The following is a 25204-nucleotide window of genomic DNA, read 5'->3' as shown; positions in this document are numbered from 1 at the left end:
AAAAATTGCAAACCGGACACCAAAACAGCAGGCATGCTTAAAATATATGCAGTTTACAGATTTTAAGCAACAGTTATTTAAAGACCATGCTTTGAAATAAATGGCTCAGTATATCCAAGTTTGTTTCTGAAATGTTCCACGGTATCAAATTGCCACACAAATTCTAGACAAAGCAGTCTACCGACTACATCCCTTCATGAGGAATAGAACATAACAGAACGTCTGTCTGAAGATAAGTGGATCAAGTACACAATACCTGACAACAATATTGCATGCAATACACCGATTCTGCAATGGTTTGTGAATTTGCAGATTATTTTTAAAAAAATAGATTTTCATATTCCTGTAAAGTACTAATTATCAACTCTCATCACTGCAGGTCAGAGTGTTCCAAAATAAGGCAAAAGTATTTCCTGAAAGCAGCAGTTAACTATGGAATTGGGTGGGGATATACCCAGAAAAGATAGACATTATTGATACCACACACTTACATGAACTAAAAATTGTGGAATCAAATAAACAATTTAATTCTATACACATGCATCAAATTATAATTAAAAAGCATAACATAGGAGGCAACAATCTTTTCTACTATTCTGGAAAATTGACATCACTGAAGAAAAAAGGCAAAAGCTCCTTGTCATTGGCAAAATCAAGAAGGTGTGAGCTATGGGTAGCAGGACTCAACAAATGAAGAAAGGCAAGAACGGGGGTTTGAGCACCCTGACCAAGTGGAAGGTGTCCCTGCCCATGGCAGCGAGGTTGGAACTAGATGATCTTTAAGGTCCCTTCCAAGCCAAACCATTCTATGAATTCACTTCAAGTCTTACAGAAGAGCAAGAAGAGACAGGGCCTCTACATTATGTTAGATCAGAGTGATGGCTGACAGTCGTGAAGTAAAAAAAAGATGATGTCATCCAATGTTTCCGGAAAACTGAATGCACAGTAAAATACAGTGAAGATGAAATATGTTTGGTGAGCTTATTTTACAAATTAACTTCCCAGACATTAGACTAATACCAATGCTACGTCTGTTCAAAGACTTCAGCACACGACTCAAACGTGCATGTGTATGGAAGAAGGGTGACGGTACTGCCTCTAATACAAATAATGTTGAAGACTGCTAAATAGATGAAGGACACAAGAAATCCACGATTTTTAGCTCCCCTAGACATTTCCACAATAGCACATACCAAGCAAGGGAAACAGGAGTCCTAACATGCTATCATTTCACTGGAGAGAGCTAAGCCTATGGTTTGCACATGGGCAGACCCTGAGTGACTAAGACACAGTGTTCTTGGTTAGAATGACATGCCTACTTAGAGACTTTTAGCAGTGCATCATGGTGTGGGGGGAAAACCCCACCCCAGCTCAATCAGTATAGAAAAGTATGTAAAAAAAAATAAATTCAGACTTCAGTTGCAGCTTTTTCTTTCCCCCTAGTTAATACTGCAAGCTCATTATATCTATCCAAACCTATTACATTAGTTGAACGACAAAAAGCTCATATGTGTCAAGGCACATTTTTACCACAGTTGAATATTTCTTTTGCATTAAGAGACAGGTATATCCTAGAGAAAAGCTGTATGAAGCCCCAGTCTTGAAGAAACATACCATTTACATTTTATGTAAGCAGGACAGAAACAAAGAAAAAGGTCTCTCTCTGGAAGCTGGGAAAGATTATAGCAACGAAACAAACTAAAAAGGAACTGCAGAATGCCTTTGAAAAGGAAGGAACATAAATTCCGTGAAAGATTCCCACGGTGGGACTCTGAAGAAGCTTGCTGGACCCTATAGCTGCCATCTCCCTTGGGAATTTCCAGGCCCAGTGAATAATGCAAACAGAGAAAGCTCTTCCAGTTCCACAGCTTTGTCAACAGAAGATGAGCTGCAACCATTTCTTGTCCTAGTATTCTGCTCTATCGTGTAGTGATTCGCGCTATATAGTTTATCTGTTATAAACACATTGTTTTAATTACGTTACACAATTTCTACCACTTGTCTACAACTATTGAGACATGTGGTACCGTAAGTTGTTTTAAACAAATATATTTCCAAGAGCAGACTTCTATAAAGCTAGAGTAATACTTACAAAGCAGATACAATTTTGTGTTGGGTTGAACATATTCCATATGCCTTAATATTTACGTAAGAAATGTTTTTCATAATAAAAAAATAATACTAAGAACTCCAAGAGGAAAGCTAAAAATCTTATCTGCAAGACTTCTGTAAAAAGTTATAGACATTTCTCAAGAGAAACAACTGTATCACTCACTAGAAATAAAAATTTCCATTATAGTTTTTTTATACCTCGTACGTAGTTGTCATAGATGGCTTGTACGATACATGATTTGCTCTTCTTAGTTCCTTGATAGTTTCTGCAGGCATAGATTTAGAGAACCCCAAACCACTCCATGTATTTGTTGGAGTTCTCACTTCTGTCACAACTGGCTTCTTTAACATAGCTGGAAAAAATACAGAGATAAATAAGTAAATCTTAACCTTAGTAAAGGTACTGAGACGACAAGAACCCTGAAGTCATGTATGCCAATAGACTTCAATCAGCAAATAGTAAATTCTGAACACCTTCACTTGCTACACAGCTCGAATCCTACTTTTCCTTAAGGCAATTTACTCTGTCAGAAGATAGTTAAACCCCATAGTGCTGCAAGGAAGCCAAAAGAATCATATCTGTTTCAAAAAGAAGGGTTTCCAGTTTTCTTTTGGCATGTGGGTATTTGGTTTGTTTTTAACAGGGTCAAAGATATGGTTAAGTCCCTTATCAATTTTCTAACTTAATTTAGCCCTGAAATAAAAAGCAACTTGGCCAATATGACAAACATCTTAAGTTTAATTTGCATCCAAATAAAATCAAGTATTACAGCTGTGAGGTCTGTGAAAACAACATGGATTATTTGCATATGGATATATTCATACAGAGATCATCCCATCTGCAAGTTGTTTATACTGTGTTTTATACTACGTTGGTACTGAGAAATTTTTGGATGGAACATAAGAACTAATAGAAAACTGTTTCACTATCAGCTTTATATTTGATTAAAAATCAAATTACAAAACTGAAACTTCAGAAAATTCTCTCAGTCATGTACCAACAAACTTTTCAGGAGTCACCATTTATCCACATACCTTTGGTTGCTAGTAGCTTCTTCTGTTCATAGTCAAATGCCTAAAAATTAAACATGCAGAAGATAGCTTAATTGCCATCCTAACTAAAAGTCATTCCACTACTCAGCTCTTTGTAAAAACCAAAAGTTTTGAAAGTGGCCAGTGAATACATGCAGGAGAAACCTGAAGTAGTGCACAGTAATTTGACAGTAATCCAGTCAGAGCCTTAAAGCATTCACTCAAACATAGATTACAGCGATTTTAAATAACTATCTGATATCCATTTGAGTGAGGCTGCAGCAGTATTTACAAACTGTTTAGGCAGAATTTTTCTTTATTTTATAATAAGACATTTTTTTCAAGCATAGTTTCTTTCTTTAATCATCTGTTCTTAGCATTTACAACATTCCCCAACAGTAAAAAAAGATAATATATATCTTAGACAGCAAATCTGGGCACCACAGTTATTTTCAATAATCATCTTTCAGGTTTAGTTCTTCATGCACTCATCTTTTGAAGGAAAAGAACCTAAGTTTTGAGAGAATTAAAAAAAAGCTTTTTATTTGCACTACCTATGACAATGGAAGATGTGAAGTTTAAATACCCCTGGCTAAGTAAGTTTCACTTCTTTGAATTATGGATTATCAAATCTAAACACACACATAAAACTACAAAAATGTAGTATTTAACCTGAAGCATTTAAATTCACTACTTGAAATAACTAGAGCTCTGATAAGGAAAAGGGCTGCAAAACACTAACCTTAATCTTCAACTACTCCGTGCATCCTAATTATGTCCACCTGATAGATCTATATTGAAAACCATGCTGCTACTACTGCTTGATAAACAATCAAAGCAGTCTCTCTTTGGGGAATTTGCAATAACATGGAAATAGTTTATAGTATAGTAGTAGGCTGTAATTAACCAAGTAGGAACGGTACAAAACCCCCAGTATATGTATAGATTCATATTTGTAAAGTAAAACCAGCATAGGTATAGCCTCCAGTAAATCTCCCTCTGTATGAACCTGAAACTATAAAAAAAATTGTTGACCCTGCTCATGAAAAGTTGTAACATGTCTTTTGCAGATACAATTCTCTCAAAGCAACAACATAAGATTTTAATTTTCTTTTAACAAATGATGCTTGTGTAGACTAACATAGCCATCCAACTTACTCTGCACCTAAATTTTTCTTATTCAACAGAAACATAAGGGCTTTTTTGTCTTCAAGACTTCCAGGTGACAATCCACTCTTCAGCTGAAAGAGTTAACAACTTTGCTGGAAAATGCTTTTACCGAAATGGTAGTGGCAAGCCAGTCTACTAGTCAACAGTAACCTTCGCGTTACAATTTGAAATTGTAATTTCACTTTGCAATTATCGAGTTTTGTGCTAGATGTGGGTTTATTCAGAGACACGTACCTGCATATTTACATACGAGGGCTGCGGAGCTAGACGTGCTCTTTCAGAGTTCTGCTGGGCAGCTGCTGCTCGCTCTGCTGCCCGTTCACTTCCAGGAGCCTTTTTATCAGCCATGGGACTTTCAGAAGCACTTAACTCTGCATCTGAGAGCAGCCTCTCTGCGGTACTGCGGGAGCAAAGTCAGTATTAACTCCAGTATTCTTCTTCACAAGTGAACATCTAACGCAATTTTGATAATTGAGCTTTACCCTGAGAAGTTTGGCAAAATTTAAGAAATGCCGGTACCCAAACATCTCAGTGTTTTCAGTAATATACCCAAAGTCTCAGCTTTCCTTTACCTGTTCCTCTGTCAGTGAAACAAAGCATGTATTGCTGCTTCCTACATTACCAAGTATGAGGCATAGTTTATAGATTCATATTTGAGCTGTCTGATACCATTCACATGCAGTCCCTATACAGTGTGACTTCATATGTTTTGCCTTGCTCATGCCAGCTGTTCAGCAGTTCCAAAAAACTGATAGTAACAGGATAAAGAGAGATGCCTAATGAGGACTAAGAATTTATCATGGATCCTACTTGCTTTTAAAACTTCAATAATTTCAGTCCTACATGCCAAAGCATCTCAATGTAATCTTTTCTTTCTAAATATCAGTCATATTTTATGCCTACTCTAGAAGAGTGTAAACTCTTACTTCAAAGCGAAGTGATCATTTCTTAGATGTTGTAGACTATCCCAGAAAAATGCCCTAAGGAAACTGTGAGCACTACATCCTCAACGAAAATAAGACAACATACAAACAACTGACTGACATACAAACTGAGTCTGGTTAGCAGGAATGCTTGGATTTCTAAACTATGAGAGCAGAATTAATGAAATACATATCATAGCTTTAACAGTGTAAATAAATGAGGCAAGAGAAAATATGAATCTCAAAAGAGTGATGATAAACAGTTCCCAAAAGGAATAGTGAAAACACTACTTAAAGTGGATTGAACAAAACATTGCGTTAAGCACAAAACCTGTGTTGCCAAGATGCATTATGACTCAAAAGAGCCTTTCCCACTGCTGGCTCGTTAAAAAACCCCAACGAAACAACAAAAACAACAAAAAAAGTCATTCAGACAAATGTTTGAGAACATGCTGTTATGCCCTGAATATTGTTTTTCTAGGAAGAAAACAGCTTCAGGTACACACAAAAGGAAAAAGGCTATCAGTTAGGAATTGTTCTCAAAGCAATCAATAAAAAAAGGAAATGCAAAAACCTATCCTTCAGAAACAGGTAATGAAAGTTCCTCTGGAAAAAAATCCCCACTCTTTCGTGGGAAAGAAAGGTGTTTGGTTTTTGATTTTTTTTTTTGAAACCCAAGAAAATACTTAGGATGTACAAAAGGCATGCAAAGTTTAAAATTATCAGACAAACTGAGAGGTATATGAATGCCCAATGTGATTAAAAAAAACAAGCTCAATTTAAACCAGTTCTTTGTGTATCTTATGACTTAACCACCCCCCTTCTATCTACAAAAATACGTGAAGTATTTCTGCATGGCAAAAGTTCTGTGAATCTGTATCTATACAGAACTATCTGTATCTATATAGAACTACCTGTATCTAATCTGTATCTATATAGAACTACCTGTACCTAATCTGTATCTATATAGAACTCTCACTTACTGTAAGTGAGAGTTTTTGGTGCCTTGCAGTAATTCAACTGTTTGTCTCTTAGCACAGGCCTGTTTGGAAGAGCTCATCATCTGCTTCAGATCACTGGTATTTGCTGAATGGGATGGACTTCTCGGCATGCCCACTTCTACAAAAGCATCATTACAACCTAAAAGACCAATAAAGAGAATAGTTAAACAAAAACCCTCTTATGTTCTAGTGAACTTAGTAGTGAAGGAATGACAAGTGTAGAACAAACCCTGTTCTTCCTCCTTACAGAATTGTTGTACACTTCATGGATAACAACTTGCTCAAGGTTAAGAAGTCAGAAATGTAAGTTCAAATGCACAAAAAAGGTGTTGGTATTAACATATACAGTAGACACTAAGTATTTTCTTTTTTAAAATAATTGTTTTATTTACAGAGAAGAAATTTAAAAGAAATTTTAATATTAAATCTGGATTGAAATGTCAAAAGTGACTAAGTACTTTGAACAAATTTGATTTTATATCCAATTTTAATAAACTTTGCCAGATACCCAGATAACTTGCTGGAATAAAAGCTCCTCACTTAACATTCGAATATCTTCAGAATACGGTTTTACAAATATTTATCACCTTAATTGGGTAATGTAGGTTTTATTAAAATCAGCATTTCAAACAACCACAACCCTTAATAAAACAGCATCTCCTTGTTGATCAGTATTTGCAAGGGAAACAAGGCCTTTACAAATGTTTGCTCAAGTCTGAAGTGGAACTGACTTTCCCTCCCTTCAAGAATGACGGGAACAGTTCATTAGTTCCTTTAGCTTCTAAAAGGCAGCATAACTATAAAATGCTGTTAGAAAACATGCAAATAAATTCTGTTTGCCAGTGTCATCTAGGTTTGATCTAAGCATAATTTTCTGCAAAAGCCTTCTCAAAGGCATTAATTTTTTTCCTTTCATTAAAAAGCAAAAATACAACATCGCTTAAATCAGCAGAAATTGTTTTAAGCAATGAAGTTAAGCTGCTGTAAAACATACTGAGATTTTCATAGGTTATTTCCCTCTGCTCTTAGGGAATAAATGAAACCTTAAAAGTGCGTTATGTTGACTTAAGGTGTTTCTATCAACAGTACAGCTCGGATACACAACTTGTATTTACTTCCTTTGACAATAAATCTGGGAGATCCAGTGACACTTTCATTCAACATAGTTGCAAAACCAATACACAGGCAATACATTTACATTTTTGTTTCATGGACCGTACATAGATTGCACAAACATTACCAGACAAAAGAATAAAACGTCAGAATCTTACCTTCTCCACTATTTGACTTGGCAGCTACTTGTTCTGAGGCACCATGAGTACTTGTTTGTCTCACCGAATCACTGTGGTTTGTGCTCAACACATTTTCTCCTAGTGATGTGGCAGACAGTGCAGCATATTTGATGTTTGAGGTCTGAAATGATTGTTAAAAAAAAAATCACTAACGTGATTATTCTGCTTAAGGAAAAATTGAAAGAATTTCCCTTTCCTATCTGTGCAGGAGAACAAGAAATTCATCCCTGATACAGGAGAACAATGTATCTGAATGATCCATTTTTCAAACTTTAATTCATATTTTGAAAACATCACTGTTCTATTTCTAAACTTAGCAGCTTTCAGAATCTACTAATACAGCTAGTTTTTGCTTTCAGCTGTTCTTAGTAGAGGTCTACTACAAACAGATCTTGTTCTCCAGAGATAGATAATACTACTTACCTTTACATGACCATTTAAAGAAGGTGAGCCTTTTTTACTCTCTGATTGCATGCCGTTAACATGGACTTCAACAGGAGTCAAGCCTGGTGGTGGAGACGGAGTGTTTTGACTATAATTAGGTACTCCAGACAACAGAATGCTAGTTAAGGTTGCTTGGGCAGTAGATGGTATCATTAGGTGTGGAATAGTAGAGAAACCTGTGACAAAATATGGTCATGTTCTGATTAAAGTTTCTCATTTAACTTTCTCAGGCATTGTAATACTTCATATAAATCTCTATCTTTTTGTAGCTTTGATACATCACTAAACAAATTTCCATTAGAACTGCAGGCCAAAACCATAATGCTTTATCTAACCATTAGTCTGTAGGCTAACACAGTCTAACACAGTAAAACAGATGAAAACATTGCATGTGGTAGCACGTCATAAGTTTATATTAAGTTATAACTTTAAATTCGGATATGTATTCACCTGTGTTAAGATAAATTTAAGAATTATTAAGGTTCTAAAGAATGAATGATTCTGGACTTTTCATTTGAATGACTTAGTGTCGCATAGTTCATTTGATTCATGTTTAACTTCTACCAACCTGAAGCATTTGTGTTCGCAAGAGATGTTGCCCACAATGTGGGACTAGGTGTGCCTGAACTTGGACTCTGCAAGGGACTCACAGAGCTATTAAGGGCATTCAACAGAGAGTTTGGAGCAGTTGAAGTGTTTACTGACAGGGCTGTTGGACCTAAAAGGCCTGCAAAAAATAATTCAAGTGAATATTTAGCTAAGACTTACAGAAAAACATTTTTCAAATAAGTACCAATTAAACAAACAAAACCCCACTAAATTGAACTAGCATGTATTCTATAAACAAATTTTAATATTAAACCTGCTGTTAATTTGGTGCACGGAGCACATTAAGAATGCTTGTTCTTAAACTGAGAATCTTACATCCAAGAAAAATTGGAGCATTTTTATGTCCTTCTACTGGACACTAACTATTGTCATAACAAAGAGCCTGCACTGGCTGCTTCTCAGCCCCACCATCCCTTTATCTCCTCAGTTGCTTGTCAGTTGCTTTCAAAGCAGCATCACAGGAGACAAGAAAGCAACTGCACTACACCTTACTTTCATTTCAGACAGTAACATTTTTCTCAGAAGTTCAAATGAATGAACTGCTACTTCCACGCTAAGAACTATTCGATTCCTTTTTTGCATCTTCAATACTGACTGCAAATCATCCCCCAAACGCATTGCTTATTCCCAAAACATTCCCTCAAACCAGGTCTTCATGTAAGAGGATTCACAAGGCAGTTCAGTACTATACTCTAAAGAGGTAAAAAAAACCAACCCCAAAGTGCAGGCATGACAAGAATGATAACAAAACCAGCATTAAAAACCATAGTCAAATGGCACGAGCACTTGCCCCTGTGTGGCCCCCAAGAATACATGTGACATGGAACTACGCAGTGGTCCTGGACAGCAGGTCACAAGGGAGCATTGTGGTTACGTGAGACTCAGTTTCAAGAACCAGTGTCAAGATTTGTCACTGGATTTTTCTGAAACTGTTTAGTTTTCTATAGATTTCTGATAATAGGGTATTTGCAGAGCTTGAAAATAAAATGGTAATTCCAGTCTGGACTACGTGCTTCTGCTATAAAATTACATTAAGATAGAAAGCTTACACATTTCTGTCCTAAATTTCATACTGATAAGTAAGGTCTAAACTAGTAGCATGTGTATCCCTCCATTACGGTGAGACACAGTCAGAACAGAAAGGGAGGTGTTTGCTAGGTTAAGCCTGTCAACAGTACCATGAATGTTAAGTACCTACCCAAATTCAAGACAGCCTAAGACATCACAATATTGCCAAAGAAAGAAATTCCATTTGAAAAAGATTCTTCTGAAAGTTGTAAAAGCAACATCCTACTTCACCTGTGTTTCCCTCCCTTTCACTTTCAGCTGAGTGGTTTTTGAGCTTCACTTTCAGCTGAGAGGATTTTCTACAGAGATGAGTCACACAGCTGATTATGAAAGCCTTGGAGGAAGTTTTACAACAAATCCCTGAAAGGCCAGACACTTTTGGAATCCTCCAATGCTTGAACACATTTCCTTGTGCAAAACAATCTGATCCCTTTTTCTAGTACAAGTGAATTAAGTTTCAAACAAATATATATCTATAAAAAACCCCTGTAACATATAAAATATAACACATACCAAGCCCAGTGAGTCCTAGCCCTGCTGAGGACAAGATATCCAAACCAGGACAAGACAAACCAACAGGGCACGAGACAGTAGAGGGATTTGATGCTATGGTGACTCCACTACTTTCAAGTCCCAAGAGACATTTCCGTGCCTCATACATGTTTAAGGCATTTCGTTCAACACTTTTTACAATCACAGACTGTAGGGAAAGAAAACAAAAAAAAACAAAAAAGGAAACCCAATGAATAACACAACTATATAACACGGATCCCCCCACACACAACTCTTCTTAATACTCCTTAATGGCTATCAGTGACACAGCAGTGTGAGACAGCATGAGATAATGTCCATTTGCAACTAGCCATATTCAGTGGCCTCGATGTTAAGTTTAGAGATTTTGTATGCACTTGATGAGAATGATGAAAGACCTTTCTTTCTAAGAAAAATAATTATTATTGTACCTTGGTGCTATTTGGTATACTAAATCTTACATGCCCCAAGATCTAGAGAAGTAAATCAATTAATAAAATTTTCTCTTTTATCAGTGGACTATACCTCCAAGTGGACAAAGAAGTTGTTCATATTAAATTCAGCTATTAAATTCGTAGCTGTGAGAAGAAAGTAAAAAATACTTAGAAAATTAAATTACGAAAACCATTATTTGTTTCTTGTACATTCTCTGCAGGATGTTTCTTTGTCTTGACTTTATATAACCCTATACAGAGAAGCTTATTGACACAGTAGAAGGTTCATTTAATATTTTGAAATATTTGTCTATTATTGCATTCTGTACAACAATACAGGTAACTGTGAGAGTCTCCTACTCATACTTGCCTCTATATTTTACAATAAACATCTACCATTAGAATTACTTTGTCATTCTGTTTCTTGTGGTTGTTTTCAACATCTTATGTAGAACAGTCAGACTTCTTTCATAGTCATACTGTTTGATTTTCTGCTGGGTTTTTTTGTTTGTTTGTTTAATTCTGATTGCTAAAGAGCACTGCAGTTACATGGGGGAGCTGCAATTTAAGTCAAATTTCTTTAAAAACAAATCAAGAAAAGTTTTCGTCAGATACAATTTGCCTCCTCATAATTTATTTCTTTTATCATTATCTTCCATGCAAAAGCTGATCTCTGTATTGTCAAATATTTAATGAAAGTCAAATTACCATAAAGGAGAGCTATTGTAGCATTTAAACTGGTATTTCAAGCAGAAAATATATATGCCTTTTATAAGCATATGATCCATTAGGTTAGGGAGGAGGAGCAGTCAACTCATCAGCTTTGTAAAGTTGTCATGAAAGTCTAAAAAGAATGCATTAGCTTTTCACAAACCTTGCTTGGTTGCTTTGGCTTTGGCTTAATGCTTATGAAGACATCTAACTGCTCCATTAGCTGTGTTATAAACTGTGGTTCTACATCAATTTCTTCCTTCATATCAAACATGAGCACAAGAGGAAGGCAACCCTGAAAAGACAAGATACAAAAACTCATAAAACTTATAACCTACTCTATTCCCACAAAAATGTTAGCAAGAAACTGAAATATAGAGATTGTAACATGTACATCATCACACAGGAAGTTCAGAAAAAATAGCAAGGATGAAATTTTAAGTAAAGCCATTTCCTGGCGCGCAAGAACATAGATATACCTTTCTACCCTGAGATTCTGGACAGTTTGGTGGTATAAGGGTGAAACGATTTGCTGAATATTTGACATTCCAATCAGCACATATGCACCCCACATTAGATATTTATACAGACTTAGAGGTGTCTGGAGGATTCAAATTCAGAAACCACTGTCACCTATTAAATCAGAACAAAACACTGTCAGGAACTGATACCAGGACTCTCACATACTCAAATGGCTCATGTCTGAGCAAAGGAAACACACTTCTGAAAAAATTTCTCTCTAAGTCATCATTATCTAAGTCTTAACTTTTACTTTTCTCTTCTCCTTTCTTAGATCAGTAGGTCAGCTAGGTAAGAATTTTCCAGTGATATGGATGACATCTCTGAAACACTTGAAATACTAAAACTTTATGTAAAAAAAGCGCCCCTAAAAAAAAAGTCCAAACCCAAAACTCCAACAAAAACCTAAACGAACCTGCCTGAAAAGAACAATTATAAATAAAATCTACTTAAAACCACTGAAATCAATAATTAAGGATTTTACAGTAACAAAACTACTGAGAGTATTTTGTACTTGGATTTTCCAAATGTTTTTGTAAAAAAGCAACAGAAAGCAATATCAGAAGGTCTCACCAAAAGCCTGCTGAAGGAAAATTCAGCTAAAGGTTAACAAGAAAAACTGGAAAAACAAATTTTGAAGTTGAAATGACAGGTTTTATAAGCATATTAAAAGGCTCTTTTTTTGCACTACTGTTTCGTTACTTTATGCTTACAGCACCTACATGATCATGATAAGAGGAACAGGACAAATAATGTTCTTGACAGGAAAAGAGTGAACACAACTAAGTTGTCACTATGTCTTCTGTAATTAAATATAGTACAGTCGTTATTATGTGCAAAACTCACACAAAGTTAATTCTCTATTTTTTAGTGATGATCAAAATACAGATGAAATCAAAGGGTTTGGGATAAGGGGAAGATATAGAATAAGAACCTTTTAAACAAGACTCCAAATCCCTCTTGCTTAGACAAGTACTTAATTTTAAATCATTACATATTCTTTCTTCCTTTTATGATTTGCACTAATCACTACTATGACTATTGTCTTAACCACCACATTTAATATTTTCCTGCAAGCAATATGCTCGTTATTAGACGCCGAGACGTGCAATGCTTGTTAGAGATAAGGGATATTCACGGTTTATACACCATAGAATTCATTGCCTTCTCAAAGAAATTCGTTACTAGTTGCTATTAAAGTCTCCATTTAGACATACTGCTAAGCAATTTTTAAAGATGGCACCAAGACATTACATGTGTCCTACTGTAAATTATCTATCCCACTGAACAACACCCAAGAAGAAAACAAATCGAGTGACGTTTACTTCAAAAGGAGCTGAGAATGCCTATCTGCAGCTGTCTATCTGTATGAAGGTATCAGCATTGCTGGCATATTTAAATGTTTTTATCTGAAGCTGAAACATAGTGGTTTTACTAAGTTAGAAATCGGAGGTAAATTTTATTTGGTTAGTTACTTCTTCCCTCAGCTTTTCAAATTTTTGTTTCTTAAAACACATATTCCTTCTTTGCAAAATTTGCTTTTAATACTTCTTTTATCTACAAAACTGGAAACAATAAGTTTCAGGACACGTAATACCTGTGAGTTGAAACAGCACAAGTCTCCTGGTCAGTACAGTCCTTCAAGGGTGACATGGCGGATGTCATTTGGGATACTAAGTTGTACTGATGTGTTTGGAATTAAATCAAACTTCAGTATTTCAAAAAACAGTCCTTGCATAATTCTAAGTTTCTACAGTAAAGGTGCACTTTGATGTTCATATGATAGCTTGTTCACATTTCCTTCTACTTCATGATCTTCCAGAAAAGTACCACTTAAACCTCACCAAGGAAATACATAGAATAAAGCTCTCTCTCAGTATTTACAGACAATAATATCCAAGAATATAATAATCATGAATTTAACCGTATGAACAGAAAGGCATCTTTTCATTTTCCACTATACAGCAAGACACTGCAATGTAAGAGAGATGTGAACTTGTGGAATTTAATGGTATCATTGCTTATCCTAATATCAGCTTTGAATTGGATTTAAGTACAATCTTCGCATCTGTTGTTCATAAAAATCCATATATGTACAAATATTAGTACTATGACAATGCCTAAAGGCTCCTGTGAAGCTTGAAGACAAATATAACAAAACTCTGTACAAATAGCAGCAATATTCATCACCAGAGCTATTTTGCTAAAAGGCCTTACAATTCTGAGGCTACAGTACTAGAAAGAACATAAGAACGTAGAATGAGTAATTATTTCCTCTGTTTCTCCAGTTTCCTTGAAAACTCATCTACATAAGAACTAAGAAATTCCTGCCACTTCCTCCGAAAAGAAACCTACTTACTTGACAAACATGGAAGAGGCAGGCTGGCAAAAATAAACAACCCACCCACCACCCAACAACAAAACCCTCCAAAAATTTGCCTTCTACTCAGAAGCATATTGTTACAGTAAATTTAATTGCTTATGTTGCAGTTTTATTATGAAGGTCATTTTTCAAATCATGATACCAGCGATTACAAATATTTTAGGTAACTACAAACACCCACAAAACACTGACAAAAATAGAGCAATCAACCGAATCAGCTTTCTGCAATGTGAGTAGTAATCCTTCCTCTCCAAGGTTAGCTTACATTTGACACAAATGAATGAGCGTATTTTCTATAATCTAGCATTTTTTTCAAGCAAGTTTCACTGAAAATATTTACCATGAGATATTGCCTGGCAAGACAGACAGACTCAATTGTGCCCTGGAGGTAGACAGTGGATTTCTTCTGTGGGTTACTAGGGTCAGGGAAGTGTATCTGAGCACCAGTCCTCTGCATGATGTGTTTGATGTTACTGCCATTTCGGCCCATCATAAAGAGATGATGCTGCGCTGCGATGTCTAGTTGTGTGCTCACAGGGATTGCAGAGGCCAGGCTCCCAGCTAGGTGTTCTAAAAGCATGGCTGTTCCTTCCTGTGGGGAAAACGCAAGAAATCGGTGAAACAGAGCTCACAGGCATACAAAACAATATTTGAGACTGTTTCCTTACTTATCATGCATTTCACGTTCAAGATTAAGAAAATTCTTTTTTGTTTAGAAACCTGATTGATTTGTTAAAGGTAACAGATGGACTAAACTCCACCTACTCTTCCCATTTATGACCAAATGCAGCGTTTAATTGCCATTGTAAAAGGCAGTAAGATCATGTCGAATGGTTTGGTCCTGATAGACCTTATGTGCCCACATACAGCAACAAGAAAGTCAATAGAGATTTATTTGGGTAGTTATACTTGCAAAATTTGTCTTTCAATTTTGGCCTAAGATGTCCTTACTGTCTTGAGATACACCCATCCAAGACCATATTGCACTGCCAGTTATTAACAAGGAAATTCTTTTATTTTATTAAGATAAATAGGCTCATGGCAGTTCCTCTACTTGACTGTCAAATTCATATCCCAGTTCTGATTTTGCAAGGCCAGTTTTACTGACTTAAGGCAAGGTTATATATCTGAGTGTTGAAAGGATCAAAGCATGAAGATTTCAGGGTTGTGGGTTATTTTTGGTTTGTGTTTTTTTTTTTGGGGGGGGGGGATATTTCTGGTTTGTTTTTTTGGGGTGTTTTTTTTTTTGGTTGGTTGTTTTTTAAATTCAAAGTAAGATTAGCACATATTCCAGAACTGCTGGAAACCCAAACAGGTGTGCAAGAGATGAAAAACAGATTAAAATCTTAGCACAAACAATGCTAAATCCTAATCTTCGAACCATTTTCTACGCATTTTTACACCTTACTTATACCAATTAAGTTTAAAAAACCCAAACCCTTAGGCTTCAAGTGATTATACAATAATAACATGTATAGCTGAGGCAGGATACAATGTTAATACAGTTCTTAACTATCTAAATTACGATTATATTTATGACATGCAGAAACCTACTTAAGAAGACACATTACCTTCACAGCACTAGTGTTATTTTGTGACCCTCTGACAATGACTGTAGCACCATACATTCGAGAGCGTTGTTTAAAGGAAACGGAAATATTATATGTTTGAGATATATGCTGAATTGTGGGAGAATTAGGATCTGGGATTGGTTGGAGAATTCCAGCAATAGGCAGTTCAAACATGAGTACCAATGGAAGCAGCTCCTACAACAACATTGAAGAGCAAACAATGAAAATCAAAATCATACTCACTAAAACTACAACAATTTTACTACTGGAACATAATGTATTGGTCAGAGATGATTAAACTGACAGAATGCATTTTCTGCCCAGGGTTCAGTGACAAAAATAGTATCGTATCTTGAATTGGAAAAAGGCACTGACTTTTCCAGGTTTTTTGTTTTGCATGGTCTTTTTTTGTTACTGTTTGTTTTGTTTGTTTTTTTTTTCCCTTCAAAATAGCAGCATCTCTTGCAACTATGCAGCAACAATAAAGCCAGGTGATTTCCCATACTGATCCATGCAGACCTAAAAACAGGTCAGTACCTGTAAAACTTCCTAGAGAAGTCTCTTCTCTGTTGTGGGTTAATTTGACCTCTGAAGTTAGCTACAAAGCTATATAAACATCAGCTTCTTTCATGACTGTCAAGAATAAGGTTGTTTAAGTGACATACCTGACTACAACAAATGCAAAAAAATCTTCATAATTTATTAGATTTATTATTATCCATGCCTAAATACACATACAAAATTAAAAGGTAAAGATAGAATAATACTACAAGTGGAGAGTGGAACTGAATCCCACCAAATTATTTAGACAGTTATACATGAAAACAGATAAAATTGGGAAAGGTAATTACTGCCTTAAGTCAGATTCACACAGGATGCCTGAGCTTCTACAGGCCATCTGTGGAGGGTAAGTTACTACACAATTTTAGATCCACCTTAGGCTAGTTAAAAGTTTAGCCTGAATGTGAATCACTGTTCTTATACTACCCTTTGCATTTTACTCATATGGATACTCATATCGTTCCTACAGTTCTGCTGATGTAAGACAGAGCTAGACAACTCTAAAGTTCTCAAAACTATAATTTCTTTTCCTTTCAGGTGTTTTTAAGGGAACATTATACTGAAACAGACTGTTACCCGAATTCTAACTCTCGCCGACTCCACTCCAGCTGGCTGTCCTGCAATAGACACCTGGAAGAACAAGAATATAGAAAACATAGCATTACATTTTGAAATGAGGCATTAGAAGAGTTATTCGGATCCCTGTGTTCTCTTTTTGAAAAAGAATTTTTTAAAAAATCAACACTTATTTCACACCTGTTGACATCCTAAGTGTTCTCTAAACAGTAGCTGAAAACTAAAACGTGTAAAAAAAATAACCTATGAATATTATAGCATCTTAGGCTACTCAGGCTTTTAAGCAACTAGAGAACAATGATACATCAAACAATACAGCTTTTTGGATCAAATAATGGAATTACTACTGTGTACATGTGCTCAATGCTAATATTCAACAACAGTAGGTTTTCCTGGAACATTTTGAAATTACTGTATTTTGTTCAGCAGCCACTAAGATGCACAAGAGAGAATTCTAAGTACAGTGATGAAAGACTTGAAAGGAAACATTCCGCTAATATTAGCATTACAAAAGATGTACAATTCAAGTTCAATGACTTATTCTAATAAAGTTGAACTCTTACAATTGGACATTCATTTTTGCTAGATATCCATCAAGTTCAGGTTTCAACTAAGTGACACCATAAGCCAAAAGCATCAGGAAATTAATCAATATGCTGAGTAAGTCAGGTGTTGAAGAGGAAAAAATTTAGAAAAGCAGTGCTTTTCATACTGCTTCTCTACCATTCACACTAAGTTGTTGATTTCTATATGCTCAAAATAATTTTAGTTTAAAAAAATCTGAAATGATTCACGAGCCATCACAAATTGTTTCCATCTGTTTTTAAAGATTTGCTAACTTTGGAAGTCCCATGCTTTCCACAGAGTGTAAACACACACACAAAAAAAATCTATTTCCCTGAACATGAACTCACCCATCCCCAAAAAACCCAACTGACAAAAGAAATTTAGAGATGTTTTATACTCTCAGGAATTACAGTATAAGTGACTTAAAATATTAAACAATACTTACTTGGTTGCTTTTCTCTGCTTGATTATTCCTATTCGAGTCTGGAAAATGGATATGGCATCCTGTTTCCTCCATCACCTTTTTAATATTATTGCCACCTTTACCTATCACATGAGAATGTTCTGTATGTGAAACATCCATCTTCAAGGTTACCCGATTGCTCTGGAAATACAAACACCCATGATTAGATTTGTTCACAGCAGAACCTGATTATTTTAGAGTAATATAACTTCAAGAACAATATTCAAAACTGTATTTCCAAAGTATTTTGCAGAGGCTTAACTTCTACTCAAGTAAGATACTTTTAATAGTCAGATGCTAAACCACTCACATTTTCTTTCCAATGAGGAAACAAGATGGAAATAATATCTCAAAGGTACATATTCAAAAAATGTCTAAGGCTTTTAAGAAATACTCTAGGCTATTATCGACTGTGACTTAAACATCCTTTTGCAAACCATTCTAATTTATTTTAATTCTGTGTTCTTTCAATTGCAGTCAAACATCCCTGTCATCTGAAAGGATCATACAATGATGACTTCGCAAACCACAAAGTCAAAGGATCTAAAATAACAGGATTTCTTCCTCCTTTAACAAACACACCAATTTTTTCTGGTATATCAGCTTTTAAAATATATAAACACTGTCTACAGCTGTTCTTAAAAGCTGTATTATTAACAGTCCATAGTAACGTCATTAAGAGTTGTTCAAAAAATTGTGCTTATCACTGGAGTGTTCCTTTTTGCAATCTGTTTAGAGAATGAAAATGTTGGTGTACAATTACGCAGAAGCCACATACACTGCCCCGGAAAACTTGCTATAGGATGAAAAGATAATCTGATGAACATATGAGACCCCTGGCCAAATCTAGACATTTTAGAAATTCTGGTTCTAATGCTCCAGAGTCTATGAATGCAGTAACAGTTAAAAATAGAACTGCATAAATGCTCCTAAAATTGAATTTCAAACAAAACCAAAATTTTAAGTGCATTGAAGTGGTTGTATACTACTTTTTGCAGTGAAACTATTTCAGGTTTTAAAGCGTAAAAAAAAAATCAAAAAAAAAAAATCAATGAATAACTATGTATGCTTTTAGCCATATGGCTGGAAATACTATTTCTATATAGTTAAGATCTGGAAAAAGTACTTTAAGCAAGTATTTTCTTGTTGCATGTTTAAATATGTGTGTACACACCAAATAACATCCAGAAGGAATATACTGCAGGCTTTGCTTTGCAGCATCCATAAGTACCTTCTGTTTAAATAAGTCCATTTAGAGATCAATGTCATCACAAAATTAGAGGTTAAGAGGTCACTCTAAATAAGTTCTTTCTTACTTTTGTGTCCAAGACAGACATGATTTTCTCTTTCGCTTCTTTAACATTTTCCTTTTTTCCAGAGACTTTAATATGGGGATCTATAACAGAAATAAAGACTTGTAAGAAAAATATAGTAAAATATCTATCAAAAATTTCCTCTCTGCTTAAATAAATTTTCATCTATTAATTGTAGTTCAGCAGTAAATTGTACCACCAACCTTCAGGATTCAGCTAAAAAACAAGCGTACTGTTCCACCCCATCAGCCCCATGGTTTGGATTACCAAATGAGTTTATTAAACATGATAACTTAAAATAAATAGAAATCAAATGGCAAATGTACATCACTATTAAAAACCTGTCTGCAATCCAATTACGCAGCTAAGCCATCATGTCTTCTCAAACAAGTTTTAACAGAGGACAACTAAAAGTTTTTTGACAGCCTTACTCAAGCTTAAGAGTCAATGTCTAAAAAAATCCCCAAACTCAAACTCAGTCTCATCATCACTTCTTTACACTTAATGAATATAGTATTTATTATTATATTTATATTTAATCCTTTGCAGTTTTAACCAAGCAATAAAGGTGCTTTCACCAGATGTTTTCTGTTTGAAGTTATCAAATAAAATTTAAATGATACAAATAATAAATCTTTGATGTGTCAAGTATATAAATTAAGATTTGCTATTAAGCTGTATAACCAGGAGGAACATCAGCTGATAGCAGTTTTTGCCCAGTGAGATCTAAAATATTGATTCTACAACACACTTCTGTCCACATTAAAATTTTCAGACCACTGTCCTTAACCAGCAGAAGGTGGTGTGCTGAGATATCAGGTACAGTTCTGCATCCTGGAACATACATCTGGTCAGAAAGTACAGAAATTACTTTGCAACTAAAACAAGTATCAATTATTCAAAAAAGTGTGGAAATTACACATTAGATAGTTTAGCAGCACCATCTGGTGTCCAGAAGCATAAAGTGCCACAATGCAAAATTACTGTCAAAATATTTAATAGGTTCAATTAAAACAAATGAAAAAATCCCCAATTATCATTCAAATTCTTAAGTGTTAGAAATAAGATTATGATTTTTCAGGTGATGCCTATTTTTCTTTCCTCAGTTCCTGCGTCCTCTGCCCTTTTGCAGTATAATGGTGCTTTTTCTCCTATGATGGGATGAACTGTTCTCAAAAAAAAAAAATTCTAAATCCTCTTCTGGCTAATGAATTGATCTAATTCATTATGCTAGACAGATACATACATCTCAGACTATATAAATTAAATATATTCTCAACGTAGAAGAAAACATAGCTGTAACACAACATACCTGCTTTTCCCATCATCTCAATGACTGAAATCACTTCACTACTAAAGAAATGCCAAGTAATACAACTTCAGGTTGTAAACCTGTTGTATTCAACTGAAAATTGAAACCATTTAAGCCATGCCTGGATACTCTTTTCGTTCCAACAATAAAAAACCTCTTGTCTTCACCACTGGGAAGTTCTGAGCACGTTCAGCTGGGGATACAGAAATGCTGAAGGAACACAAGATTCACTGCCAAGTTTCATGAAAGTCAGGAAAAATGCAGCACTGAGTTCTGAGAAACAGATATATTTCATTTTTTAAAAATGGAAAAAACTGTAGTCGCAAAAACATGGTATGTGCGCAGAATCTACAAAAGCTCCAAAAATCTGCTGCTTCAGCCTTTTCACAATGGAGCAAAGCGGAAAAAAACAAAAACAAAAACAAAATATTCTTAAGGGCATTTTTTCTTTTCAAGTTGACAGTAAGCCATGTGGTTCTAATATGTTTAAGCTGTGAATGATATTTGAAGTGGATGTTGCAGGCAGAAATTCCCAGAAGCAGATTCTAGCACACTATAGATGCTCCTAATGCTCTTTAGAGTCAAGCAGGAAAAACACAAAGTCAGACCACCACCACTTTGGGACTGATTTTCACGTATTTGTAAACATTGTATTTTAACACACATTTGGTCATAAGCATGAAAAATATCTGAAATAAGCCTGGCATCCTATCAGTACCAAAGAAGATTACTACCATTGCATAATACTATTTGTTTAGCCATAGGTGGAAATACATTTTAGAACACCCATTTTTTCTAATTCTCACCTCAGTTAGACTCCTCTTTTTTGTTGATACTGATGGCTTCAGAAAAAAAAACCCCACCACATTTTACCTTTATTTTTTTTAGAGGGAAAAAAAAAAAAAAGCTCAATTACTCACTTCAAAAACAAAAGCAAAGAAGAATCCACAAAGTAAAAAAAAGGATCTACTGATGCCAGTGACAATTGTAAAATATGCTATGAAATCTTTCAAAATGGGTCTTAAGTACCCTCTCCTTACTTGACTTCTTTCTCAATGACACAGTGGTTGGTAATGGATATGAAGCAACTTGTTTTTAAGTTAACAGAATTATTCCTCTGAGACTCACTCACTCTTCCCCTCAAGGAAACACAATTTAGATATGACATCCACATCAAAATTTTGCATGAGAAGAGTTATTTGCAACTAATATAGTTTGAATTCTTTGAACTGGCCTTGCAGGAGTTGAAAGTACATTTAAATTATGCATGATCTGCAGGAAAACCAACAGGTACCCAAAGAATACAGCATCAAACAAACAAACAGATCACTTCAGGAATTACTTAAAAATTCAGAGGTGCAATTATATCATATAATCTGATTTTCTGTCTATTACAGACCCTTAAATTTCTTAAATATACCTCTCTATGGAATCAATTAGCTTGCTTGCATTGCAGTTCCTCTGGAAAACGTGGAAAAGTGGAAAATTGTCCGCTCTAATGCTTCATCAGTTTCAGCTTCTCAGATTTGTGCCTGATTTGAGACATGGTTTGCATTTAGGCTCACTGTTCTTATTCTACCTTTTTTTACCCTGAGATTAAAGAACGCTTAGCATTCAATAATGTCTTCCAGTCAAAGTCCACATATGCTAATTAGATGACCTATCATTATACCAACTCTTCTTCTGAGTGAACCCTAAATACTCTCATTTGAGCAATCATTAAGAAAAATGGACTAGAGAAGTTGCCTGGCTTTTTTCCCCCCTGCTAAATTATTTACTTTCAAAGTAAAGAACGTCCTGTTTCTGTTTTTAAACACTACACCACAGGCGGATTTACCAGGAGATAATCAAAAGGCAAGCTTCTCCCAAGCTTCTCAGAAGCCCGGTGCAGACTGGGCTGCATTTGACCTCAAACAACTGTCTGCTAAATAGAGAAAACCTGTCAGTAATGGCATCACCCTTTGCTTTCAGTTTCAGCTTTCTGGTTTATCTGAACTATTTCGTGGAAAAGACTGAAACTGGATAGTATCTGAAAATTGTTTTCAGGATTTCTATCTAAGTAGGAATGAAACAACTACGTAAGGTCTTTGCGCATCAATACAAGGGAGTAAGTAAACAGTTCACTTACGCTTTCTACATGTTTTCTGAAGCTGTTGCCACAAATAAGGAGCTAAATACATTAAAAATGGTCCCAGACAAATTGTTACTTCTTGGCATCACAAATTTAGGGTGTTCAGTACTTGTTTATGACAAGTGATGTCTGTTTGATATTGTGTTTACATCAGATTAGGCCTAACACAAAACTTCTCTCCCATCTATTTTCCAGGTGCAATTATTTATTCCACGGATTTACAGTTGCATTTTTTAATTTAGAAAAAAAACAACTACCTTGCCTTAGTACTAAGGCAAAAATAATTGTTGGATAAAGCTCTACATTTAATATTTGAAATACCTACAGAGTGTAACTGTAGCAATGCATTCTCAATGAAATCCAAAGCAAGATAATTAGCACTCTTAGATAATTAGCATCCTCTGAAGAGGATGTCAGGCATAAAGGCATAGCAGGTGTAATATATGTATAGTACCTCTCAGTACAGATACGCCTAAAACCACCCTCCAGTCAGTACCAAGACTGACTCGACTGCCCACAGCATCTGCACAGTCTTAACCAGAATGAGACCACTCATTGAAAAAGACCAACTGATTCCCACAGAAACGGCTCTTGGTGAGACTGGGACCATAGCAATACCATTTTTGTCCAGATGACAACTGGATCAGATCACTAAGATGTTATGCCATTCTTTATCCCTGAGGAACACTAGTTTCGGGGACCTATTTTTACTGGTAAAAAATCCCATTCTCTTGCTTTTTTTTTTTTTTTTTTTTTTTAAGCTTTAGAACACAAGAGGAAGTATACTTTAAATAAAACCAGAGGTACGGCAAAGAAGAGGTGCTTACCATGAATGAAGAAGTGCGACATGAAAGCTTTACAAACTATTTGCAAACACAGAGTAACAGCTCCAGAAGAAGTCTGCATGCTAAAAGCATATAAGGCTCTAATGCTCTAAATATAAGTGTAGTATCAGAAACTGGAAAAGAGCTTGACTCATAAGAAACAACATGACTAGTGTCTTACAAAATACAAAAAAAAATTCCTTGTATAGTAATCTATCTTTCAATAGATTTTGATGGGCAGTATCTTTTTCCCTAAGAACGGAAAAGATAAGATTTATTTTAACAGATTTCCCCCCCGCTTCTCAAGAATGAGAGAATATTTACATAAAATAGAAAGCTAAAGTTACGCAACAGAAAACACTGGAAATTTTCCTCAGTCTTCATTTTGCCAGACTCCTGCCTTGAAGTGGCCTTTTATTGCTCCTATCCTCAAATTCCTCACTCGATACTTTGGCAGAGTTTCCACCTCCCCAGCCTTTGTCCACAGCTATACCAATAAGCCTCCAGCTTTTTTGCTACTATTGTGTGCAACATTTCAGTAAACAAAAAAAATTCCTCCAAGCAAAAATACATTTGTGCCAGTGCACGTGCATCTACACTAGCTTTTGTCAGGCACGATGTATTTAAAATAACTAACAAATTTAACTATGTAGGTGTCTCCTGCAAATCAGATGTTACATTTAATGTCTGGGCAAGCTCTTCAGACCACAGCTATGCATCTACCTTGTTTACACAATGAATAGACTTTACTTAAGTTACAGAAATGCCACTAGTCTAAAAATAGCTAGACAACTGGGCAACACCAGGGCAGACAACAATCATTCTTAATAAGCAGCTGATTAGGATCTGAATAGCCCATGAGTATTACTGAACTTGAGCCATTCAAAGAAAAACAAAGACAAAAGAGACCTAGCGTTTTTAAGGACAAGTTATGAAAATATCTGCCCCAAAATTACTAGCAAAATCACACTGAGCTATATGAGGAGTTAAAATAAAAGCCAAATAAACACATTTAAGTCAGTATGTTTCTCAACTGAAAGAATAAGTGCATCATTCAGCCTACAACAACAAGATGAAGCATAGGTCTATAAGACAAGTGAATTAATCAAAAGGTCAAGTAGGACTTCCCATCAATATGAAAAAAAGAGATAACTGAATTAAACCAATTTATTTAATGCTTTAAAAAAATTAGGAAGTCCTGGGTGTACAGTTGTTAGAGTGGACTTTCATTGACCAAACTAGATAGATTGATGATAGCCAAGATAGACTTGAAGAAGGCTCAATCTGTTCCCATGGAGAAGAAACACTAAGGCTAAGAGCAGGCAGCAAATACTCCTGATTAAGGGCATATGCAAAGTAACCAAATTGAATAAGCAAGTGCTTGGGCACTTCTTGCTGTTGGCTTATCAGTTTGAAAGAATTCTCACCCTCTCTCCAATGCACCCCAGTGCATTTACTTCACCCTCCCAGTATCAAAACCAGAGAAGAAAAAAAAGCTACTCATGTATTAAGGCAGAATGCAACGGGCCATTTCCTACTGCAGACTCCCCCTGTATCATTAGACATACCACTCAATGATTCGAGTTTCTTTGTTTCGGGTTGGGGATTTTTTTGTAGTTAAAACTAGACTGCAATATCATCTCTGAACAAGATTTCA

At 35.4% G+C, this 25204-nt stretch overlaps 1 protein-coding gene across 1 annotated transcript in view; it reads right to left on the bottom strand.

Annotated features, from left to right (window-relative positions):
- The window catches only part of BICC1 (BicC family RNA binding protein 1), a 108416-nt gene that overhangs the window by 6788 nt on the left and 76424 nt on the right, over positions 1-25204 (bottom strand). Inside the window, exons 4-17 of the mRNA XM_086616751.1 lie at positions 19284-19363; positions 17950-18108; positions 16938-16991; positions 15801-15995; positions 14570-14821; positions 11491-11622; positions 10165-10351; positions 8543-8701; positions 7954-8150; positions 7510-7651; positions 6221-6377; positions 4549-4714; positions 3148-3187; positions 2311-2465 (exon numbers count right to left, since the gene is read on the bottom strand). Coding sequence (XP_086472877.1) covers positions 2311-2465; positions 3148-3187; positions 4549-4714; positions 6221-6377; positions 7510-7651; positions 7954-8150; positions 8543-8701; positions 10165-10351; positions 11491-11622; positions 14570-14821; positions 15801-15995; positions 16938-16991; positions 17950-18108; positions 19284-19363 — 2075 coding nt within the window. The remainder of the gene's footprint in view (positions 1-2310; positions 2466-3147; positions 3188-4548; positions 4715-6220; positions 6378-7509; positions 7652-7953; positions 8151-8542; positions 8702-10164; positions 10352-11490; positions 11623-14569; positions 14822-15800; positions 15996-16937; positions 16992-17949; positions 18109-19283; positions 19364-25204) is intronic.

This window comes from Tauraco erythrolophus, chromosome 9 (assembly GCF_009769465.1).
Source record: "Tauraco erythrolophus isolate bTauEry1 chromosome 9, bTauEry1.pri, whole genome shotgun sequence".
NCBI lineage: Eukaryota > Metazoa > Chordata > Aves > Musophagiformes > Musophagidae > Tauraco > Tauraco erythrolophus.
The sequence above is the reverse complement of the archived record's forward strand: the minus strand, read 5'-3'. Positions and strand labels throughout refer to the sequence as shown.